Genomic DNA, 20178 nt, shown 5'->3' with positions numbered 1-20178 from the left:
CCCATTCCCATCTGTCTCTCCTCACAGGAAGATCCTCTTCGAGGTTTTCTCACATAAATTGGTTGCGATTTCCAATTTCAGCCTGTATACATAAGAACCCAGCGATGGGGCGACAGCTCCAAGCGTTTATATCCACCTCCCCGCGTAAGAGCAGCCCTGCGCCCTCGCCTTCATCCAGGTAATTGCTGCAAATATTTGTATTTTCTTAGAAAAAGAAAAAAAACCGAGCAGGTAACTTGACCATCAAAGCTGCGGTAGACCCGAGGGAAAAGCTCGAAGATCAGCTTGTTTATTGGCCGGGAATCCGATCGCACCTCCAAAGAGTCGGACGGGGATGGAATGACAGCCCGGGGCAGCTTCTTGTGTAAATACAGGTTTATTAGGGATGAAAATGTTCCATGATAAACAAGGCGGAAGGAAAGAGACATTCACAGTAACACTTCATTTCCCAACATGGTACATCGTACATGTTCTTACCCTGCACAACAGAAAAAAAAGGGCACCGGGGGTCATTTTGGCTATGGCGAAGAATTATTCCCATCTTTATTTTGATCAATAGTTTACACAGAGAAACTCGGCAAATTCATCTATTTGTGGCTAAACGGTTATTTATCCAAACGACATCTGCAGAACACGGTAAACTAGCAGCACGCTGAGGTCTGACGGTTCGGGAATCAGAAGTGAACACACACACGCACACACAAAACAGGCAACTGGTCACATCAAGGTGTGTGGATGGAAAATATCTGGTCCGTTTACACATCCTCTGGAAGTCGGGTGCAGATCCCATGGAAAGTTTCTGGTGGTTTGGGGCAGAGGTAGGACAGTTTTCAGTGTATCAGGTCCCAGGATGAAGAACTTACAGTACTGGCCGAGACGTTTAAGACAAACACCGTCGTTCTGCCGGTGGTGGAAACTTCTGACGTTAAACTATCAATCTGGATGGGGGGGGGGGTGAGTTGAAACAATGCTAGAGGGTAAAAGAACGATTCAGCTGGAGCAGGCACCTCCAGAGCACTAACGAGGACACACGAGTGGATTAGCCGCACTCGCTTACATAAAAAAAACACAGAGGAACTGTAAAATCCAGCTGCCGGCTGTTCTATCATATCAGAACCACTCGGGATGATGGGAAACACCTGGAGCGAGAGCAGCTCCGACTGCGTGTGCACTCGGCAGGACAGATGTGGTCCCCTGGAATAAAGAGCTCAGAGCCGTTCTGTTTATTGCATTAAAGGCTTGATCGATGAGGTTCCAGTGGATTTTATCTGGGTTTGGACCCGCGCGTAATGGAGTCGAGGCTGAAGCGGGGGTCACTCGAGTGTAGCGAAGGAGAGGAGGTACAAAAGGCAGACAGCCGGGTTCCAATGACGGGTTTGTGCATTTCTACAAAAACTCTCCGACTGAAAGACGTTTACAAAAGGGCTTTTTACAGCGGGGGGAGGGCGTGGCACATGAAAGAACATCAAAGGCGGAGCAGAGAACAAAAGGAAGAACAGTTCTTCAAAAGAACCTTAGCTCACCGTGCGGTTCACCTGGTTCGAACGCCCAGTTTGGTTGCACTTAATTCACAACTATTTACTAAAAGTCTCCTCTAATCTTTAAGTATCTACATTTGTGATTGTTGCTGAAGGTTAATATTTAAAATCAAACCCGAAAAAATCTGTGGACTAAAAAACTACTGTTTTGTTGCTCCTAATGCACACGTGTGTCTTATTACAATTTCTCTTATTCAAAGAAGATAAAAGGAGTTGCCTTCTGGGTGGGGGGGGGGGGGGCGTCTGGGCTCAGACGATTTAATGCTGAAGCGTGTTTGGGAAACCTGGACCACAGGTCTTCTCCCTCCAGGTGCTCCACGCCGGGTCAGGGAGGTCCTTCACTGCTGGACCAGGCCCTCTCGGACCCTGGCCTGCAGGGCGTCACAGGTCTTCTTCGCGTCTCCTAGCAACATTGCGGTGTTGGGCTTGTAGAAGATGGGGTTGTCGACGGCGGCGTATCCCACGCCCAGCGAACGTTTCATCACCACCACCTGGAGGGCGAGAGCAGACGTTGGGAGGCGTTCTCTGGGAACAGCCCTCCCCTTCCCACCCAGCGGACGCCTCACCTGCTTGGACTTCCACACCTCCAGCACAGGCATGCCAGCGATGATGGAGTTGGGGTCTTCCTGCGCGGCCGAGTTCACGGTATCATTGGCGCCGATCACCAGGGTCAGGTCCGTCTCTGGTCGTTAGCGTCGGGAGAAGAAGCTCGTTAGTTAGCGGACATTCCAACAGCACGGAAACGTGAACGTTGCACCGCCAGAGATGGGACGGAAGAAGGTCCGTCGTGTGGACGAATGTGTGAAATGACCGCAGCGCCCGGGTTTATCACAACAGGGCGGGAAAAATTAGGTTTCCGCAACAAGTGTTTTCCATATTTCTGGAATAAACAGAGGAATGTTTGAAGGTTCAAAGCACCAAGTGGTTCGCTCCGTCTCCTCTGTTTAATCTGAACTGTGAGAAGTGTGAAGATGACAAATCTCTAAGCGAACTGTCTCCTGAGTCCAAACACTGCTGGTGCTGATCTGTGGTCGGAATAAACCAGTCCAGAACCCCCCCCCCCAACAACTGCATCTTACCAGGGAAGTCTTCATTGATCTCCTCCATCTCCAGGACGATGTCGTAGGGAACGCCGGCCTCAGCCAGCAGCACGTTGAGCTGACCCGGCATGCGACCCGCCACGGGGTGAATTCCAAACCTGGAAAAACCAAAGTGGAGTCAGAACCTCAGCTCTCTTCCACAACAGAACCTCTGAACCCGAGACGGCTTCATCCTAGAGGTCGGTCCTTGCTCTTTAACCACCGGCCTCTCTGCAGACTTATTTTCCCACCAGTTGCAGAGTTGGGATCCAGTCTGCAGACGGCCCGGCGGTTCTGGGAGCCATTAGCAGCTGTAGCTGCAGACCCGGATCGTCAGTTTCAGCCCTCGTGTGATCCCACATGATCAGGAGGACAGTGGGGAGACTAAAAGCTTCCTATGTGGGGCTCTTTAAACTGTTAATAGTGTCTGGTTCATTAAGGCCGAGGAAGAGTGCAGGATGGGGGGGTCTGACCACCCACCTTCCTCTAATCAAGCACAAATACTTTAAGTAGCAGCAGCTGCAGCAGCAGGTTCCACCGGGACCGGCTCTCTTTACCTGACAGCCTTCCCGGCCTCCGTCAGCATCTTCACCAGCTCGGCGATGGGGTACTGGGCCTTGGCGGCGCAGAGTCCGTAACCTGGGAGACAACAGACGGCGAGAAGGTTCAGAGGCGATCGGGCTCCGCGTCTCCGCGGGAGCTCAGATCCACTTTCACAGCCCGTCAGAGGCGATTAAACGCTCCGTTCTGCACGAGCAAAACGACAAGACACTTTAAAAAGACTCGGGTGGGTCAGAAACGCGGCCAAACATGGCTCATAAAAAAGTTACATATTTTCCCCGTGGAAGCCAACAGGCCAGAACTTCTCCAGATGAGCATTCCTGAACGCTGCTCCAACCTTCCCAGCGGTATCTTCCCGGAAAATCAGGTGCCTCTTTCAAAGGCTGGCACGCCAGGCCGCCGGGGTCTCCCGCTCAATAACGCTGCTGCGCGGCATCACAAACACGCTCCGCGCTCCAGCGGTGTTTACGAGTCTTGTCACAACAAACCGCCGCGTTCCGACGCTCCGATTCAAGCCGACGGCGTATCAGATTCAAAACAACAGAAAGGAGCGGCGAATCCCTTCCCTCCGCACCCGCACACGTCTCTCTAAGCCTCTCCGGAGTTTTCCCCGATAAGATCAAGCCCACTCGTAGCTGGAGGGAAGTCGGGGAGATTATCGGCCGTTAGCGCGGACGTCAGTCAGGAAAAGTGGCCGTGACGGCCCCAATTAGGGAGAAAGTCCAAAATGAAAACAAAAGGGCAGAAAAAAGTAAACCTGGGATCAGTCACTCGGGCTTTTTCCAGCTCTGATGGGCGTACTGAAGTTTTCCGGTTTTCCCTATTTCATTCCAATAAAGTGAGGATAAAGAAGGAAGTTTCGTGCACATGTTCGCAACACTGTGACGGCAACCAGCAGTTTGCAGGCTGGACGCCTTCAGTCCCACGTGAGCGGGAACGCCGACGGAGCGCCGGCCAGCCCGGTCCGGGAGACGGCCGAGGAGCGTCGCCACGGTCCCGGTGGGAGGGGTGGACGTGCTTAGGTGTCAAACACCGGTGAGAGAAAAGCGCCGAACTGGAACAAAGGTGGGAGCCTCGGCTCCAGCCGCCGACGCTGAACACACTGTTTGAAGTGTCAACAAAAAGCCAGCATGTTCCCATTCCACCTCATTTTCCCCCGACCTTGCAGATATACCACGCGCTGCCGAACGTCGAGTTACCAGAGCGGCGACCACACAGAAACCCGTGCGGAGAGTGTGTGGCCGCTCCACCGTGACCTGTCAATTATCCCAGCCAAGCGGTGACGTAGCGCAGGTCAAGAAGAGGTTAAATAAACAGAACACACACTCCGCTAATGCTGCAGGAAAATAAAAATGTGTGTGTGTGTGTGTGTGTTACCTGGAGTGATGATTATGTTCTGGGCCTCTTTAATCATGTCCACGGTCTGATCCACGTTGACCTCTGTGTGTGTGCCTGTGATCTCCATTGGCTTTCCTGTGCCGGTGGATGACGTGCCGTAACCTCCCAGGATCACGTTAGCTAGCGAGCGGTTCATGGCCTGGAGCGCAGACAGGGAGAGATCATTTGGATTTCCTTTTCCTGTCGTTGCTTGTGCTTTCACCCCTCTTTGATTGTGTCCAGCAGAGCAAATCAGCAGAATTGTGGGAGCCGCTCGTGTGAGACCTCAGCCAGACGGGCCGGAGTTAAGGTAACGTTAGAGTCCCTCCTGGTGGCCAGGAGAGGAACAGCACACTCACCACACACATGATGTAGGACAGGATGGCTCCAGAGGAGCCGATGAGCGCTCCGACGATGGTCAGCAGGTTGTTGTTGAGCAGGAAGCCCTCGGCGCACAGGGCCCAGCCCGAGTAACTGTTGAGCACGGTGATCACCACCGGCATATCGGCGCCCCCGATGGCTGCGGTCAGCGTGACGCCCTGGAGGAGGAGGACAGAGGGCTTGAATAAAGTGGACGCGAGGATCCTGGATTCAACACCAAAGCCAACCGACAGCAGTGATCAAATCAAAAAGAACTCTTTCTCCAGCTTCCCTGGCGCTTTCCCAGTCAGATCCTCTCATTATCGGACGCTCCATCATCCGTACAGTTCCAGTTTTATCGGGCGCCAACTGCATCGGGTGCCTGGCGCGCGTCAGCGCCTCATCATTTCAGCGTTTCGTTGGGTTCGTTGGGTTCGTTGGGAGGCGCCGCTACATCACAGCACGCTGCTGATTACAGACTCACTGAAGCCGTTTCAGGACAAATCAGAACCACCTTTGAGCGGCGGCCGGTTTTCCAACAGAGAACGCGCCGCTTTTTATTACCCAGACGCACCCGGCGGAGGGTTTCCTGCTGGGTTCAGAGCCCTCGCTGTGACCGGGACGTGAAAGAACCGATCCTTCCGGATTTAAACACGCCTAGATTGTTTATCTGTCATATTTTCCGCCGGTTCCTCGGGAAAGGACTTGCGCGTTGCCCGGCAACAGTGTCCCGATGTGAAAAATCTCCGCGGAACATTCGATACACGCACTAAAAATTTAGACGTTCGCCACAGTCGGACCTGACTCAAACTTTTCCTTCAGATTTATTGAGGAAATCTTATATCACACATTCGTCCAGCCTGTCACTTTTTCCCCTCCTGACTCATCGGTAACGTCGCCTTCCTGAACCGTTTGAACGCCATCGTTCTGTCTGTGAGCGTGGAGGAAAAGTTCAACGTGAAGAAAGTGCGCACCATGACGGCAGACAGAGCCGAGACGGAGCCCAGGCAGGTCAGGCCTGTGGTGTAGCTGGGGTCCAGCATGTAGGGAATCATCCCACCCACGCTGGCGGCCATGAGGCTGGCGTTGAGAGCGTGGCGAGCGGGGAGGATGAGGGGGGCGCTGTTCAGCATGCCTGCGGGCGCAGAGGCGGAGGTCAGGTGGGTTGACGGGGACCCTCGCGGGTAAAGTAGGACCGCGGCGGCGGGTTACCTTGCAGTTTGCCGTACGCCACCAGAGAGCCGCTGAAGGTGATGCCGCCGATGTAGGTGCCCAGGTACGCCACGATCTTGGTGAGGTTGGCCGCGGGGTCGGTGGCAAAGTGGGGGTACTCCACCATGTACTCGGCCACGCAGGTGAGCACGGCGGCCAGGCCCACCAGGCTGTGGAAGGCAGCCACCAGCTGAGGCAAGTCGGTGATCTGGATCCTCTTAGCGATGGTCAGGCCTGGAGAGGGAGACAGGCGGGGAATAAATAAAGCTCCGTGTCCTTGAAGGACCCACACAAACAGCCAGCAAATCACAAGCACGTGCACGCACGTACGGGGGGAATGCTGGGAAACGGGTCTGTCTGAGCAGCCAGGTGTTGCTAATGAGGCCTGTTTGGAGGGGTTCCATGTTTGTGAGTGGGTTTGGGCTGTGTGCATGTGTGGTGCAGAGGGGAGCCGTGTCTGAGGACGCGCCGCCACCAACACTCGCCTGCAGTGCCGCCGACGGCCATGGCGGCGCTCATCTGAGCCAGCAGCTCCGGGCTGGGCTTCAGGGCGCCCAGAGTGGCGGCCACACCCCCGACCACTCCGATCATTCCCAGAGCGTTACCCAGGCGGGCGGTTTTCTGGTTGGAGAGGCCCGCCAAGGCACCGACGCAGCACAAACCCGAGCCCAAGTACATCATCTGGAGAGGGAAAGGGAAGCGTAAGAAAAGAGGGCGAGCGGTTTGCTCGCAGGGTCCCGAGCAACATCTGGGCAAACACAGGGCGGCTTTGGATCCGGATTAGCTGACTTTTCTACAGCCGCTGCCTGTTCTGCATCGCTATGGCTACGGGGGAGAACTCGGCAACGCTCGGGGGGAAACCGCAGATCTGCTCCTGCGGAGGCCGCCGCCCACCTGCTCGATGTTGTATCCAGCCTGCAGCGCCGCGCCGTAGCCCCCCACGAACACGCCGGCAGGGAGCAGGTACAGGTAGTTGTACTCCGGAGGGTCGGTGGGACGCTTGAACATGTCCAACATCTTCTGAGTGACCAGGAAACCACCTGGAGAGAGGCGGGGAAAATAAATACACCTGTGTTTACAGTGGCCCCAAATCAGGCGAGCGAAGGCATTTTTAGCAAATCTAATAATAGGAGAGATTTATGTTTGAGAGGGGAAAAACTGACTGTGGCGCTCAGCGAAACACGTGCCGCTCCAGTCCAATAAAAGGAGGCTGCAGCTTGGACGCCGGTTACAGCCCATTCGCACATCTATACGTCATGTTTGGAGTGAAACTCGCCCCTCTGAATCAACGATGAAGACTCTGACTAAATACATCAAACCTGAGTCACGTGAATAAAAACAGCAGTGCGAGGCCTGTAGGACATGAATCCAGGCTAATTTTAGATACTTTAGGGTCCATGTTAGCAACAGCTCCAAACCCTCAGAGTCACGTTAAAACTTTAACAAGTCGCCTTGGTGTCAGTGTAAATATTTCTACAAGAAAACCTCAAAAGTGTCAAAGCAGAAGGGAGCAGCTCGCATTACTGCGACACTCTGGTAGGACTGTACCCATGTGACACACACACACACACACACACACACACACACACACACACACACACGGGTGAATCAGAGGCTAGCACCTGTTTCTTTCCAGCTTGTGTAATTTTAGTCTCAGACTGGTAAAACACGTAATAACCATAACAATAATAACGATCTGGTTGCTAATGCTACAAACCAATCTGAGTCAATATATTAACATGGAGGAATTTTCATGTCCTTTCCCTCCTTTTTGTTTTTATTGCACACATATTAAGTCTAAAACTCACAACAGAAGCCAACGAAAGCGCTGACGGCCTGTTCTCTTCGCTCCCCTGCAGCTCAACGCTCGTGTGTTGATGTGACCCCGCGTTCCTTCTGCCCTCTAGTGGCCGGTTGCGGGATAACCTAGAAACCCTTCCTCTTCCACAAACACAGCCCTGATGTTTTCAGGCCCTTTTTGTCTTCGCGTTGACTTATTAGAACATAAGTTTGTCTCGTCCTGCAGATTTCGAGATGTTGCCTTTAGAAAGAGTCCTAATTTCATGAATTATTGCCTCTGCGTGGTGGCGGAAGGTCCCACATTAAAACCCTCCCTGTCTGACTGCGAGCTAATAGGTGAAATTAAAGTAAACTCACGGCTCCGTCCTGGTGGAACACTATTTCCCAGGACAATTAAGAGAGTGATGAGAACCTTAATGACTCTGGGAACACTTTATCATTAGAATGGGAATTATTATTAGCAGGAATGAGTGTGTGTGTGTGTGTGTGTGTGGTCCAGGTCGCAGCCAAACACTGGTATGAGCTGAAGGGCATGACGGTGCAGCTGTGAGACTTGTCTTATTTCAGAATGCTTCGCTCTTCATCCCTGGCTGCTGTTTTACTGGCCGACGCTTGCTGTAACTGGCAGCGGTGGCCGTGTGCAGGTGTCTCACCAGCTATGTTGACGGAGGAGATGAAGGCAGCCAGCACAGCCAGGGTCTCAGCGGTACACGTCGGGGAGTAGCCGCCTCCCATCAGGGACAGACCACCCACAGCCGTCAGACCTACAAATGAGAGTTTTAGCATTTTTCAGCGCAGGTACAATTAAACATATTTCTCCTGTGTGGCTCCATAAGATCTGAGGCTCAGGGAGAAAGAAGGATTAGCAAACCTTGATAACAGCTATCCTGGCTTACAGGCAGTAAATATCTGATACTCTGGGAGTCTTGTTCGTTGTGTTGTGCAGACGTTAGGTTGCCTAGCAACAGGGCGGCACATTTGACCTTCATTTCAGGAGTGACGGCTGAACAGGGAGGCCAAGATTCCCAACAAGTGCCGCTTCACACACAAGGTTGGACGAGCGTCACGCGCCGTTAAGGCATCCCGACATTTGCGTTTCGGCAGCGAAAGGTCGCAGGATATGAGGCCATCGTCTACGGCGCTCGGGACGACCCGCCACCGGCTGCGTCGCCTCCGGTCAAACCATAAATTCCAGTATGATTCCCTAACGTCTCCGTGATTTTGTGCCTTTATGACAGCTGACGCAACGACATTTCTGCCGGTCTCGTTTCCATAACTGCAGTCGGTCAGAAATCAAAACAAAGCTGTGACAAATGTGGGAGGAAAACACCCAAACGGAGAAGAAGAAGAAGAGCGATGATGATGATGATGATGGCGGCATAACCCAGAGACGGAGAGGGCCGGGGACGCCGCCGCCAGGACCAGGACGTGAGAACGTGGCCGAGGTGAACGCAGTAAAGTTTTAAAAGGAAGTGAAAACTTTCCGTCCAAGATTTTGCGGCGAGCTCGGGGTGAGTGGCGCAGCGGCGAAGGAGCAAAGGCCTCCCCAGCTGCTCAAAGATCACCAGCAGCGCGTTACTTCCTCCTCTGGCGAGGGTCTCGGCGGTGATCAAAGCCGTGAGAACACACAAGAGCAATTAGCCAGCTCACCTCTTCACCCGCCTGCGTTAGGAGCCCAACGACAACGAGGACACGGCCTCTCGAGGCTCGACGAGCCCTCGGCTGACCTGCGACCTCTTTGATCCTCCCACCGCAGCTTTGTTCTGTGCAGTTAATTCTCCATTTCCGCAGGTTTGAGGGGGAGAAAACTGACCTGAGATGGCGTTGGTGACCGACATGAGGGGCGAGTGCAGAGCGGGGGTGACCCCCCACACCGTGTGGTAGCCCACGATCCCGGCCAGGCCGAAGGTGGTGACGATCTGGGTGAAGGCGGCGTTGGGAGCGACGAGACCCAGACCCAGCAGGGTGGCGATGCCTGAGAGGAAGAGCGAGGTTCTGTCAGTCACTGTGGACCAGGGGCGCCAGTTATCAAGGTTAAAGGTTTTCAGTTGGCGCTCGTCTCATCTTCTAACTTCCTCTTTCAGAAAACTCATTTTTCCCTGACTTGTGAAATTTAACACAATCAGAAGAACAGACAGACATTTGCATTAAGAAGGCGCCTCAATGGCCCGGTTTGGCCACCCAGGTTGCTACTTCCTGTTTTGGGAGCAAACAGGTTTCAGGTTGGTGAGACTGGTTGTCAGAAGCCTGAGTTTGGTTAAAATGCAGATATTTAAACTGAGCAGAAGGACCAGGAGCAGCTGTGTGGTGGTGTTAAGTAGGAAACTACCGCTGCCCCTCAACAATGTGTGAAGCGCATTAAGTGCATGTGGTGCGCTCACACGCAGCGCCCGGTGGCACCATGGGAACCGCCCGCTGCAGCAGCACTTCAAACGCGCGCTCAGCGTGACACCGCTTTTACAATTACAACTTCCTGACGCTAACGGGGCGTCGGTGTGTGTCACCTCTCGCCTCTTGTCGGGATTATTAACCCGCCCTTCACCTCAGAGCAACGCTCAGCAGCACCGCTGGGTGCTGGCGTCGTCACGCTGGGGGAAACCTTCAGGTAAATCTGACCTCCAGTGTAGGCGCCAGCAGTGGTGAAGGTCGCCCTGAACGGGGACACCTGGGCCGCCTTCTCCTTCTCCAGTTCTTGGACGCTCTTGGTCTTCGGAGGTGCTGCGACAGGCACGTTGTTGGGCGGGGGAGCGGGGAACAGGTTCTTTCCATTCTGGAGGGGAAGAGAATGGCATGATGGGAAAGGAAGGAAAACGGGGGTGAAAGATAAACAAAACCGAATTAATCTTTCCTAAACATCATATTAACAGTTCTGTTTTCACTTTGGCTCGCTTCACGTGGAATGAAGCATCGGTGGAGAGTGATGGAAATGAGGATAAATGTGAGCTGCCTCAGAAATATCAAATGAGGCTCATTTGGACCCGATCGGATCTCGGCTTTCGTTCCCGGATCCCGCTGCCTGATGGTGAAGAGCTGGGCTGCAGCGTGAAACATTAGACTCTCCCGTCAAAAGCATCGGAACATCAAAGCAGGAGGAAACAAACGAGCAGCTGGTGCTGAAAACGATATCTGGATCATTTATGTTTCGTTTTGACGTGAGATCATAATTGGGACCAGAAAAAGGTCAAGTTACACCCTCAGAGGTTTGTTGGACAGATGATGCCAAAATCCTGCCTCAAAATATGACATTTATGAAAATGAACTGTACAAATCAAGTTTTTCAAGGCAATAAATGTTTTAAATTTCCTGTGTCACGTCATGAATAATGAGGACACACTGCGATGGCGCCTGCATGCTGCCATCTAGCGGCCGTAATGGGGAACTACAGTGATGCGCCTGCATGCTGCCCTCTAGCGGCTGTAATGGGGAACTACTGTGATGCGCCTGCATGCTGCCCTCTAGCGGCTGTAATGGGGAACTACTGTGATGCGCCTGCATGCTGCCCTCTAGCGGCTGTAATGGGGAACTACGGGTGACGTCAACAGGTGCCGCGCAGATGTGTTTGATGGGATGCAGACAACTTTAATGTCTCTTACATGCATGACAACAGATCCTCTGACAACGTGGTCCATGGTCCCGTAGTCAAACACGTCCTTGACGTCGATGAAAAAGTTCTCCTTGTCGGGACTGATGGCCCGCATCAGCTTGGTGATGTTGTTGGAGTACAGCGTGCTGGACTGCGTGGGCAGGCGGCTGGGGAGGTCCGTGTAGCCGATGTGCGTCACTCCCTGCAACACAAACGGGAGCGTGATGATGCTGCCGCGGCAGACGGGCGGGGGCGAGGACACGGCGTCCGGACCGACCTGGTACACCGACAGCTCCCCGGGGACGGTGGTCTCGATGTTGCCTCCGGCCTCGGCAGCCAGGTCCACCACCACGGAGCCGTCTTTCATGCTCTCCACCATCTGCTTGGTGATGAGGATGGGCGCACGCTTGCCTGCGCAGGGACAATGCAAAGGTCAGCTCGGCCGGGCCCGGGTCACGGACCAACCTGGATCTGTGGGGTACCGGGGATGAGAGCGGTGCTGATGATGATGTCCACGTCCTGGCACTGCTTGGCGAACAGCTTCATCTCCGCTTCGATGAACTCCTTCGACATCACCTTGGCGTAGCCCCCCTGACCTTCTCCCGACTCTTTGATGTCCACTTCCAGCGGCTCCGCCCCCAAAGACTTGAACTGCTCCAGAGCTGCGGCCCTGGGGGGGGGGGGGGGATTCGGGATACATCCCAAAGGAACGCCGTTAAAAACCTTTGATTTGGAATAAAAGTCTTTCTCCAAAGAGTCAAAGTGGAAATCAAAATGCCGGAGAATGTTGGATTATTAAGAACATCTGGGAAAGAAGGTTCTGACTCCGTCTGCGTGGAAAACTGCTCGTGCTCAGCGTGCACATCTGGGCCCCCGGGAGGAAACAGGATGATCGACCACAGACAGGCGATAGAATCACAGACGGATCGATCGCTCAATCTGCCTGTCTCCCTGCCTACCTGTCTGCCTACCTGTCCGTCTGTCTGCCTACCTACCTATCTGCCTGCCTGCCTGTCTCCATATCTGTCTCCCTGCCTGCCTGTCTGCCTGTCTGCCCCCACTAACGACTCCTCCAGATCTCCTTGTGTAACACACCTGGTGTCGAAGCCTCTGACGATGGCGCCCATGGCCCTGGCGGAGCCAGCGGCCGCCAACCCGGCCACGCCGCCGCCGATGATCAGAACCTGCACATAAACACAGCGGCGTTAAACAAGCACACGCTTGAGTTCACGCCTCACGACTGACGCCGCCGCGCCGACTCACCTTCGCCGGCGGCACTTTTCCCGCCGCCGTGATCTGGCCAGTGAAGAAGCGGCCGAAGCTGTTGGCCGCCAGCACGACGGCTTTGTACCTGCGAGGACGGGCAGAGCGCGGCACGTTAGGAGGGGCGCCCACCGCCAGGGGCGGAGCTTTCATACGCACCCTGCGATGTTGGCCATGGAGCTGAGCGCGTCGTAACCCTGGGCGATGGTGACGCGCGGCACCTGGTCCATCGCCAGGACGGTGGCCTTCTTCTGAGACAGCATGTCCATCAGCTCCGGGTTCTGAGCCGGGTAGATGAAGCTGATCAAGGTGGACGCGTCCTTCAACATGTCCACCTCGTGGACGCCCAGGGCGGGGTTGAAGGCGGGGGCGCGCACCTTCACCACCACGTCAGAGCCGAACACATCCTTCATGTCTCTGATGGCGGCGCCGGCCTGAGAGTAATGCTCGTCGGGGAACTTGGACGGCTCTCCAGCTCCGGACTCCACGATCACGTTGAAGCCCTGCTTGACCAGGGCCTGGACGCCAGCGGGGGAAATCGCCACGCGGCGTTCGTTCTGTAGAATCTCTTTGGGGACCCCGACTGTGAGCTGTTTGTACGGAACGCCTGTGGAGGACGGAGAGGAGCTAGCTTAGATTCGAGTTTCGGTGTTTGTGGCCTCGGTTGAAGACGAAGACGCAGTTTTATTCGTCATCGTGTGGACTCAAACTCCACCAGGAGTTTTTCCTTTCAGGTTCTTTCCCTTTAACTCTGCTGCTCTCTTAAGAGGTTAAATAGTCCATCAGAGAAAGTCCAACGACAGTCCGCTGTGGGAACGGCAATAAGACTTAAGGCATCTGTGAGGAAGCCTCCAGAGATCAGATACAGGTGACTAACATCTGGAATCACTGATGCAGATGTGACTCATTTAGATTTAAAAGGCAAAAATGTGATGACACGAACGCTGGCCGGAATCAACCGTTTGGCGCCCCCTGCTGGCTTAAAAAGTACCTGAACGCCTTTACATAAATAACAGTTTTGCCTTTTAATTGTTGTTTTTCAAAAGGAAAATGAAGCAGTTCAGGAAAACACAGGACAGAGAGATGCGTCGTGCACCACAGAGGTCACAGCAGGGTCGCGGAAGCTGACATCTGTGTGTCCGGAACAGCTGTTGCCTTCAGGCGACCCGTGGGGACGTCGCCTTCGCTGACGGGCCACATCAGCTCACACATCCAGCACGCTCAGACGTGGAGCACCTGCAACCGGCTGGCGCTAGTTTTCACAGCAAACAGGCAGCCGCGTATCAGGGCTGCGGGGGGCAAAAGCTCTGACCTCGGGCATTAAAGCTACTAAAGGGGCTTTAAGAGAGCTCCTGAATGTCACCAACAACAGAAATTTCATTTATACAGAGAGGTTCTTGAAGACGAATCCTCTAAAAACACGTAAAAACGAGGCGAGCGAGTCTTGATTCCCTCTTACCTGGGGAGGCACACCTGCCCAGAGCCTGGTGGGTCCTGAAGAAGCGAAGGCCCGAGGATCTGACGGCGTGGTTGCTCTGCAGCTTCGCGCAGGCGGCGCCGCTGAACAGCGTCCCCGAGCAGCCGACCGCCACCACACGCAGGAGGCTCGCCATGATGCACACACGTCCAACACACACCAGGAGACAGGCAGCACCCCTCCTGGTCAGGGAGCAGAGAGGCGGGTGAGGGGGGGCAGTCATCACACTTCACAGCACATCGGCCCTCCCTCTACTCTGAACCTGACACACACACACGGACACACACTTCCCCTGCATCGTCCCGTGTACTTGGATCCAAAACACATTATTCTGTTTCCATCAAACAAACACGAGTGTTTAAACATAAGCACGAGAACACACACTTCAAATTGTAGTTCACTGAATTACGAAACACCGTGTTTGCTTTAGAGGGAGATAATGGGACCGGAGTGAACTGGGACGGGATACTGGTGTGGTGGGGTCCAGACTGGAAGAATCCACCGCGCCACCAGACTCTCTTAGGTTTTAAAAAGTAAACCATTATCTCATTAATTGTTACAACGGTCAACAAAACTGATGGTGCAATGATAATAAAGAGCTGATAACTGAACCTGGAATGTTTTCAAACGGTCACTTTATCAGCACATTAATCAAACCACTCTTCTCCAAAAGGTCGAAAATGTGTCTTTAAAAGCTTTTCATTCTATGAACCAATGCAGGTTATTCATAGAGTCCCCCATTGCACTCTTAAATATGTAATACTTTGGCTTTTATTTTATGACATCCATGCAACACGTGTCCGAGCACCAGAACTCATGTTGCGTTCAGGATCAGGGAATCAGTGTCACGTCAGCAATAATAAAAAAATAAAGAAGTTGCATAAAACATGTCATTTCAGTGTTGCATAAACAGTTTATAGCACCGCAAGCAAATGATTTGTCTTTATTTAGAGAAGACAGAGACGATGTCCTAAAAAGTGTAACGATCGTTTAATAACAGTGGCATAAATATATGATATTTTAATATATGGCGCCCATTGAAACAACCGTCATTCATAAAGAGAATCGTCATAAAAATAAAGACAATGCTTTAGGCACCCATTTCCTGGCGTTAATTATGTGCATTTTCAACTATGTGAGCAGCTTTGTCCATTTATTTTCTGCCTTGTTGCTCCACTGTAAACATAAATGCTAAATGCTAACGCGGGCTAGCTCGCTGGCTAGCTGGTCGTTAGCATGCGTCTGTTCCGTGCAAATCAACGTGGCGCATATTTGAGGGGAAACGCTCCTGTACACGCACGGAGTCACAAAGCGACGTCGGTGCACGCAGGACGGAGACAACAGGAAAGTTATCAGCGCATAACACGACTGACCTTTGCTAGCAGTCCGGCTCTGTGCGGCACAGGTGAACCCTGACCCGGAAGGAGTCCGGAGGGCGGCCGGCGCGCGGATGGTACTGGACCAGAGAGGCACGCGCGTGTGCGTGTGAGGAGCAGATGTTTCCACAAGTCGTTCTTGATGTTCACGACGATGTGTTTAAACAAATGGACGTTATAAAGATTTATGCGTAAAACAGGTTTATCGGAGGGGAAAAGGTGCCTAAAAGGATGAGACGCTGTTTGTGTCCACCAGGGGGCGGCATTTTATCTCCCACACAGAAACTCTTACAATTAAATGTTATAACATGTATTTCTCTTGAACTGGATTAGATTTGTCACACTAATAACATGTCAGCAGGTGACCGAAGCAGCATTTTCTGTACTTTGCGTGTTTATTTTGTGGCTGACGTGGCACCTGTCGGCCTGTCCCGTGGAACATGGAGCCACTTCCTGGTAAATCTCGGACATTTGCATTTGCACAGAACCAAACAATCTCTTCTTTGTCCCTTACTGCTCCCGTGCAGCGGCAGCTTTTATTTGTAGCGCCACACTTCACCCCTCGCGGCCACTCTCGTCATCTGCTGTCCTTCCACGGCTGGAACGCATCAGGGCGCTGCTGGTTCTCATTTTACACCATAAAACAGCTTCGCTAATTAACTTTCCTTGTTGCTCCTCCCATCAGCTCAACTGCGGTTGAGTGAAAATCCTTTTAAGTGCCAAAAGCAAAGTGGAAGAAATATTTTCCACTGTCAGAATTCAGTAAACAGGTCAGTCGGATTCCTTTTGAGCTCACTGACACAAAAACAAGCAATAACTTGGTCGATAATGAATCCAACTTCAACACATCTCACGTTAATCCGATTTCTTGCTCCAACTGGTCTTCTGGAAGTCCGAGCATTTTGATGATGTCAAAGGTCAAGAGGTTTGCGTTCCCATTGATCTCCTGCCTGAGGAAGCGTTCCCTGACCACCTGTCTGGGTTCTTTACGGTGACTCCTGAACGCAGCTTTAGCGGCTGAGGTGGGAGTGTTTCTGATCCCCAGGGAAACCGTGCTGAGCTGTCACTGTTGTCCCGACTCAACAACTGGAACTAACCTCGTCATTCCAAACGTGCGTGAGCGTCTTTGGGAGTGTGTCCGACATGCAGATCCTTGACGAAGAGAGTGCGGGACAAAAATGCTTTGAAGCTGCAGCAGTTTCCTGTTAACAGCCGAGGGCCCTAATGTGAACCAGGAGGGGGGGTGTGTGTTTGAGTGTGTGTGTGTGTGTGTGTGTCCAGGGAGAGGGGAAGTCTCTCCATTCTGGCGGGACTCTATCACCGTTCCTGAGCTCCGTCTACTTCTGAGAGTCCTCAGCTGGGACCTTTGTTGGGGACCGAGTGTCTGGACCTGCAAACATCTGTCGGCTGAACGCTTCCAGCTGGTCCCGTTAGCGGCGCCGCGGCGTCACAGAGGATGTTCCGCTTTGCTCTGCTGCTGCTCGCTGCTGCGTGCAGCTCCGGGTTCGACCCCAGCAGGTCGCAGGGCGCCCACAAGAAGGATCTGCTGGACCCCAACGTGAGGGACTGGGGAGATTATTCAGACCTCATTCAGGTGGAGCCCAGGAGGAGCGCAGAAGAAGAGGGGGGGGCCGGGGAGCCGTCGTCCAGCCTGGCTCCTGAGCTGGACTTCCTGGCGGAGTTTGCAGGTGAGTCGCGTGATGTGTGTGTTTCCTCCCCAAAGCCACGACATCGTCCTTCTCCCCAGGTAAGAGGCGTCTGTGGGTGATCACGGCCCCGTCACACAATAGCCCCTACCTGCGCATGATGGAGAAACAGCTGGAGGAGCTGGACCAGGTACCGGGGGCATTTGTGGTCCTGAACGCGAGCCGCTGGCTGAAGCTCTGACCCAAACCGTCTCCCGTCTGCCTCAGAGAGCGCTGAACTGCCGCCTCGCAGAGCGAGACACATTCATCATCACCGTCATCCAGAACGCCATGATGGAAGGTCGCATCCAGAAGACGACGGCGGCAGGAGAGGCCACGGTGGAGAGCCTGGACCCTGACATGGTCACCAAACTGCTGCACTACCTGGACCTGAGCGGCTCGGTAAGCGGCCGCGCGCCGGCTCCGACCGTGGCGCCTCCCGAGGCCTCTGAAACCGCTCTGATTCCCGCCGATGCTGCAGGAACGAGACTTCACCATGTTGGTGGTGAAGAAGAACCTCCGCACCAGCGAGCGCTTCCCTTATCCGGTCCGCGTGGAGGCGGTTCTGGAGCTCATTGACCAGTTTCCCATGAGGAAGCTGGAGAAGATGACCAGAAAAGGAAAACACCAGAGGTTTGATCCCCTGAATGTGTGTGATGGCGTTGGCACGGTAACCACCAAACTGCTGTTTGATCTCCTTGATTTAGCTGCAGAGGCGCTAAAAAGAAGGTCGTCCTGAGGCGAACGATGAAGAGGAGGGTCGTCCCGAGCCCTCGCAGAACCGGAAACACGACCTCGGTCGGGCCGCAGACACAACCGGCTCCGGACAAGAAAGCGGCGCTGAAGCGCAGGATCCAGGACATCCTGAACGGACGCTCCCGCTTTGTCATCCGCAAGGTTCCGGCGGCCGGATCCTCGAGGGGCGGCGGCCGGACCCCTTCGGCGGGACAGGGCGGAGCCGCTCCATCACCGCCCAGCACCACAAAAGAAGAGAAGAAAGACAGGTGCTTTGACAGGCGGCGGCTTTTAGATCTTCACGCCACGTCCAGGTCACGATCCCGTCTGTCCGCAGCCTCGAGTCCACGGCTGAGGAGGACCAGAGGAGACCTGCAGGTACCGACACCGGGGACGACGGAGGGACCAACCCGAAGAAGAACCAGCGCTCCGGGAAGAAGAAGAAAGGAGGGAAGGGGAAGAAAGGGAAGAGGAAAGGGAGCGAGGCCAGTGAGAAGGACCGAGCTGCCCTGAAGCAGCTTCTGGACGGGCTGAAGGGGACGAGAAGGTTAATGGTGAGGAGGTCCGCTCGTTTCTCCTGCCCCTCGTCCGTCCCACCTGATGGCCGTGCTTCTCCTGTCAGGTGATCTCCACGCCCAGCAGAGACGCGCCGCTCTACACCCAGCAGAGGGAGGAGAACGAGAAGCACCTCTGCCAGCTGGCCGCCAGGAAGATCACCGTGGCGACCCTCGTGGGCGGGGCGGCGCTCACGCTGCGGCACCACCAGCTGGGTAGGAAGCGCCGGCCGAACCCACCTTCTGCTCACGTGCACGGGCGCATTCACGCCTGCGGTGTGTTTCAGAGGGGGAGCCTGCGCTCAGCGGCCAATCGGAACACGCCTCAGAACCGGGCCTGATCTCGCTGCTCAGAGCAGAACTGGGCCTCTCGTCCTCGGACCTCTTCTCCATGACCGTCACCGACTACGACATGAAGCCCGGCGTAGGCACCTCTAGCACCGCGCCCGCCCCCGACCCGCGTGCTCCCTGACTAACCCTCTCACCTTCCTCCCTCAGAGGGTCTTCGAGGCTCCTCCGGCGGCTCCGGCGCTCTTCCAGCACATCGACAGCTTCCCCTCCAGGCGCTCGGAGAAGGAGAAGGAGAAGGAGCGGAAGAGCCCTCCTCCCTGCTCCCAACGCCCCCCCCAGCCCGGAGCTGACAACTGGCTGCTCAGGTGAAGCTGACAGACGCTCCGCAGCTGCTCTGGGACGGGCGCTCACGGGTCTTCTGCCTGTTCAGGTTCACGTCCCGGAGGAGGCTCCTGCTCCTCTCGGCCCCCTCGGAGGAGGACCACTCCTTCCAGCAGCAGCTCTCCGCGCTCGGCGGACAGGAGTGTCCCCTGGGTCAGTCCCGTCCTCAGACATCAGAAATCTGCTGGAGGTTCTAGTGGTGCCACGGGGCGTGTTTCTGCGTCTCTCCTCAGGTGTTCGCCACTTTGCCGCGCTGCAGATGACCGGCGTCGGAGACCGGGCGAAAGGGAGCGTTCAGCTGTTTCCACTAAACGGTGCGTTGGGGGGCCCTGGGGGTGGGGTGGGGGGGATTTTAATCCTTTAATGAAGCCCTGGATGTTTCCCTGCAGGCCACAGTCAGACGGAGACGGAGCCGCTGTCTCCCGAGGACATCGAGCACATGAGACAACAGCTGCAGATCAACAAGGATTACTTCAGCCTGCTGTTTGTGGAGAAGGACGGGGAGGTGAAGGCCTGGTTCCCCTCCCCCGTCTGGTCCCTGGACAACATCTACGACCTGGTGGACTCCAGCGAGACCCGCCTGCAGGAGGAGAAGCTGCAGGGGAGGCTGGGGATACGCTGCCCAGACGGCAGAGGAATGAGGACGGATTACGGCTTCAGATAAACACGGCGGGAAGACGACTCGTCTTCAGGACTCACAACATTCAGCCTTTTTTAGAGCTACAGGCTTTTCCTGAACACAGAAGAAATAAACGAGTTAAAGTGACTTGAAGTGTGTTCACGTTCCTCCCATTTAAGGCAGCTAGCAAACACAACCAGCTCGTACATAAGCTAATCTCAACATTGTCCCTTTGCTCCTTTAAACGTTGTTAATGGGGTCAGAAAAGCACCACAATATATTAATGA

General features: G+C 54.3%; 2 protein-coding genes across 2 annotated transcripts; one reads left to right on the top strand and one right to left on the bottom strand.

Moving 5' to 3' along the window:
- Positions 1-357: 357 nt before the first annotated feature.
- Positions 358-15760, bottom strand: nnt (nicotinamide nucleotide transhydrogenase). Its single transcript, XM_057018269.1, has 21 exons — positions 15624-15760; positions 14233-14432; positions 12933-13380; positions 12774-12861; positions 12606-12694; positions 11993-12180; positions 11788-11921; positions 11521-11712; positions 10544-10697; positions 9741-9902; positions 8581-8691; positions 7022-7167; positions 6613-6808; positions 6128-6361; positions 5890-6050; positions 4915-5094; positions 4556-4715; positions 3175-3256; positions 2618-2736; positions 2105-2220; positions 358-2029 (listed from the first exon to the last, which is right to left on the bottom strand). Exons 2-21 carry the CDS (start codon positions 14384-14386, stop codon positions 1877-1879), a joined length of 3267 nt encoding a protein of 1088 aa, XP_056874249.1. The 5' UTR covers positions 14387-14432; positions 15624-15760; the 3' UTR covers positions 358-1876.
- Positions 15761-15885: 125 nt separating this feature from the next.
- ccdc80l2 (coiled-coil domain containing 80 like 2) lies at positions 15886-20038 on the top strand. Its single transcript, XM_057018277.1, has 12 exons — positions 15886-17314; positions 17374-17462; positions 17540-17713; positions 17793-17944; positions 18019-18315; positions 18384-18600; positions 18669-18816; positions 18888-19024; positions 19099-19256; positions 19322-19425; positions 19506-19586; positions 19662-20038. The coding sequence occupies exons 1-12, from the start codon at positions 17083-17085 to the stop codon at positions 19934-19936; spliced, it is 2064 nt and encodes a 687-aa protein (XP_056874257.1). The 5' UTR covers positions 15886-17082; the 3' UTR covers positions 19937-20038.
- Positions 20039-20178: the final 140 nt, after the last annotated feature.

Source organism: Takifugu flavidus, chromosome 20 (genome assembly GCF_003711565.1).
Source record: "Takifugu flavidus isolate HTHZ2018 chromosome 20, ASM371156v2, whole genome shotgun sequence".
Taxonomy (NCBI): Eukaryota; Metazoa; Chordata; class Actinopteri; order Tetraodontiformes; family Tetraodontidae; genus Takifugu; species Takifugu flavidus.
Note: the sequence above shows the minus strand (reverse complement) of the source record. Positions and strands in the feature narration are given on the sequence as shown.

Excerpts from the sequence above, each read along its gene's own strand:
- nnt (XM_057018269.1), bottom strand. The coding sequence starts at position 14,386 with ATGGCGAGCCTCCTGCGTGTGGTGGCGGTCGGCTGCTCGGGGACGCTG. Across the intron at positions 6,809-7,021 it reads CTGGATACAACATCGAGCAG|ATGATGTACTTGGGCTCGGG; the intron begins GTGGGCGGCGGC and ends TTCCCTCTCCAG. Across the intron at positions 6,051-6,127 it reads GGCGTACGGCAAACTGCAAG|GCATGCTGAACAGCGCCCCC; the intron begins GTAACCCGCCGC and ends CTGCGCCCGCAG.
- ccdc80l2 (XM_057018277.1), top strand. The coding sequence starts at position 17,083 with ATGTTCCGCTTTGCTCTGCTGCTGCTCGCTGCTGCGTGCAGCTCCGGG. Across the intron at positions 17,945-18,018 it reads AGAAAAGGAAAACACCAGAG|CTGCAGAGGCGCTAAAAAGA; the intron begins GTTTGATCCCCT and ends TCCTTGATTTAG. Across the intron at positions 18,316-18,383 it reads AAAGAAGAGAAGAAAGACAG|CCTCGAGTCCACGGCTGAGG; the intron begins GTGCTTTGACAG and ends GTCTGTCCGCAG.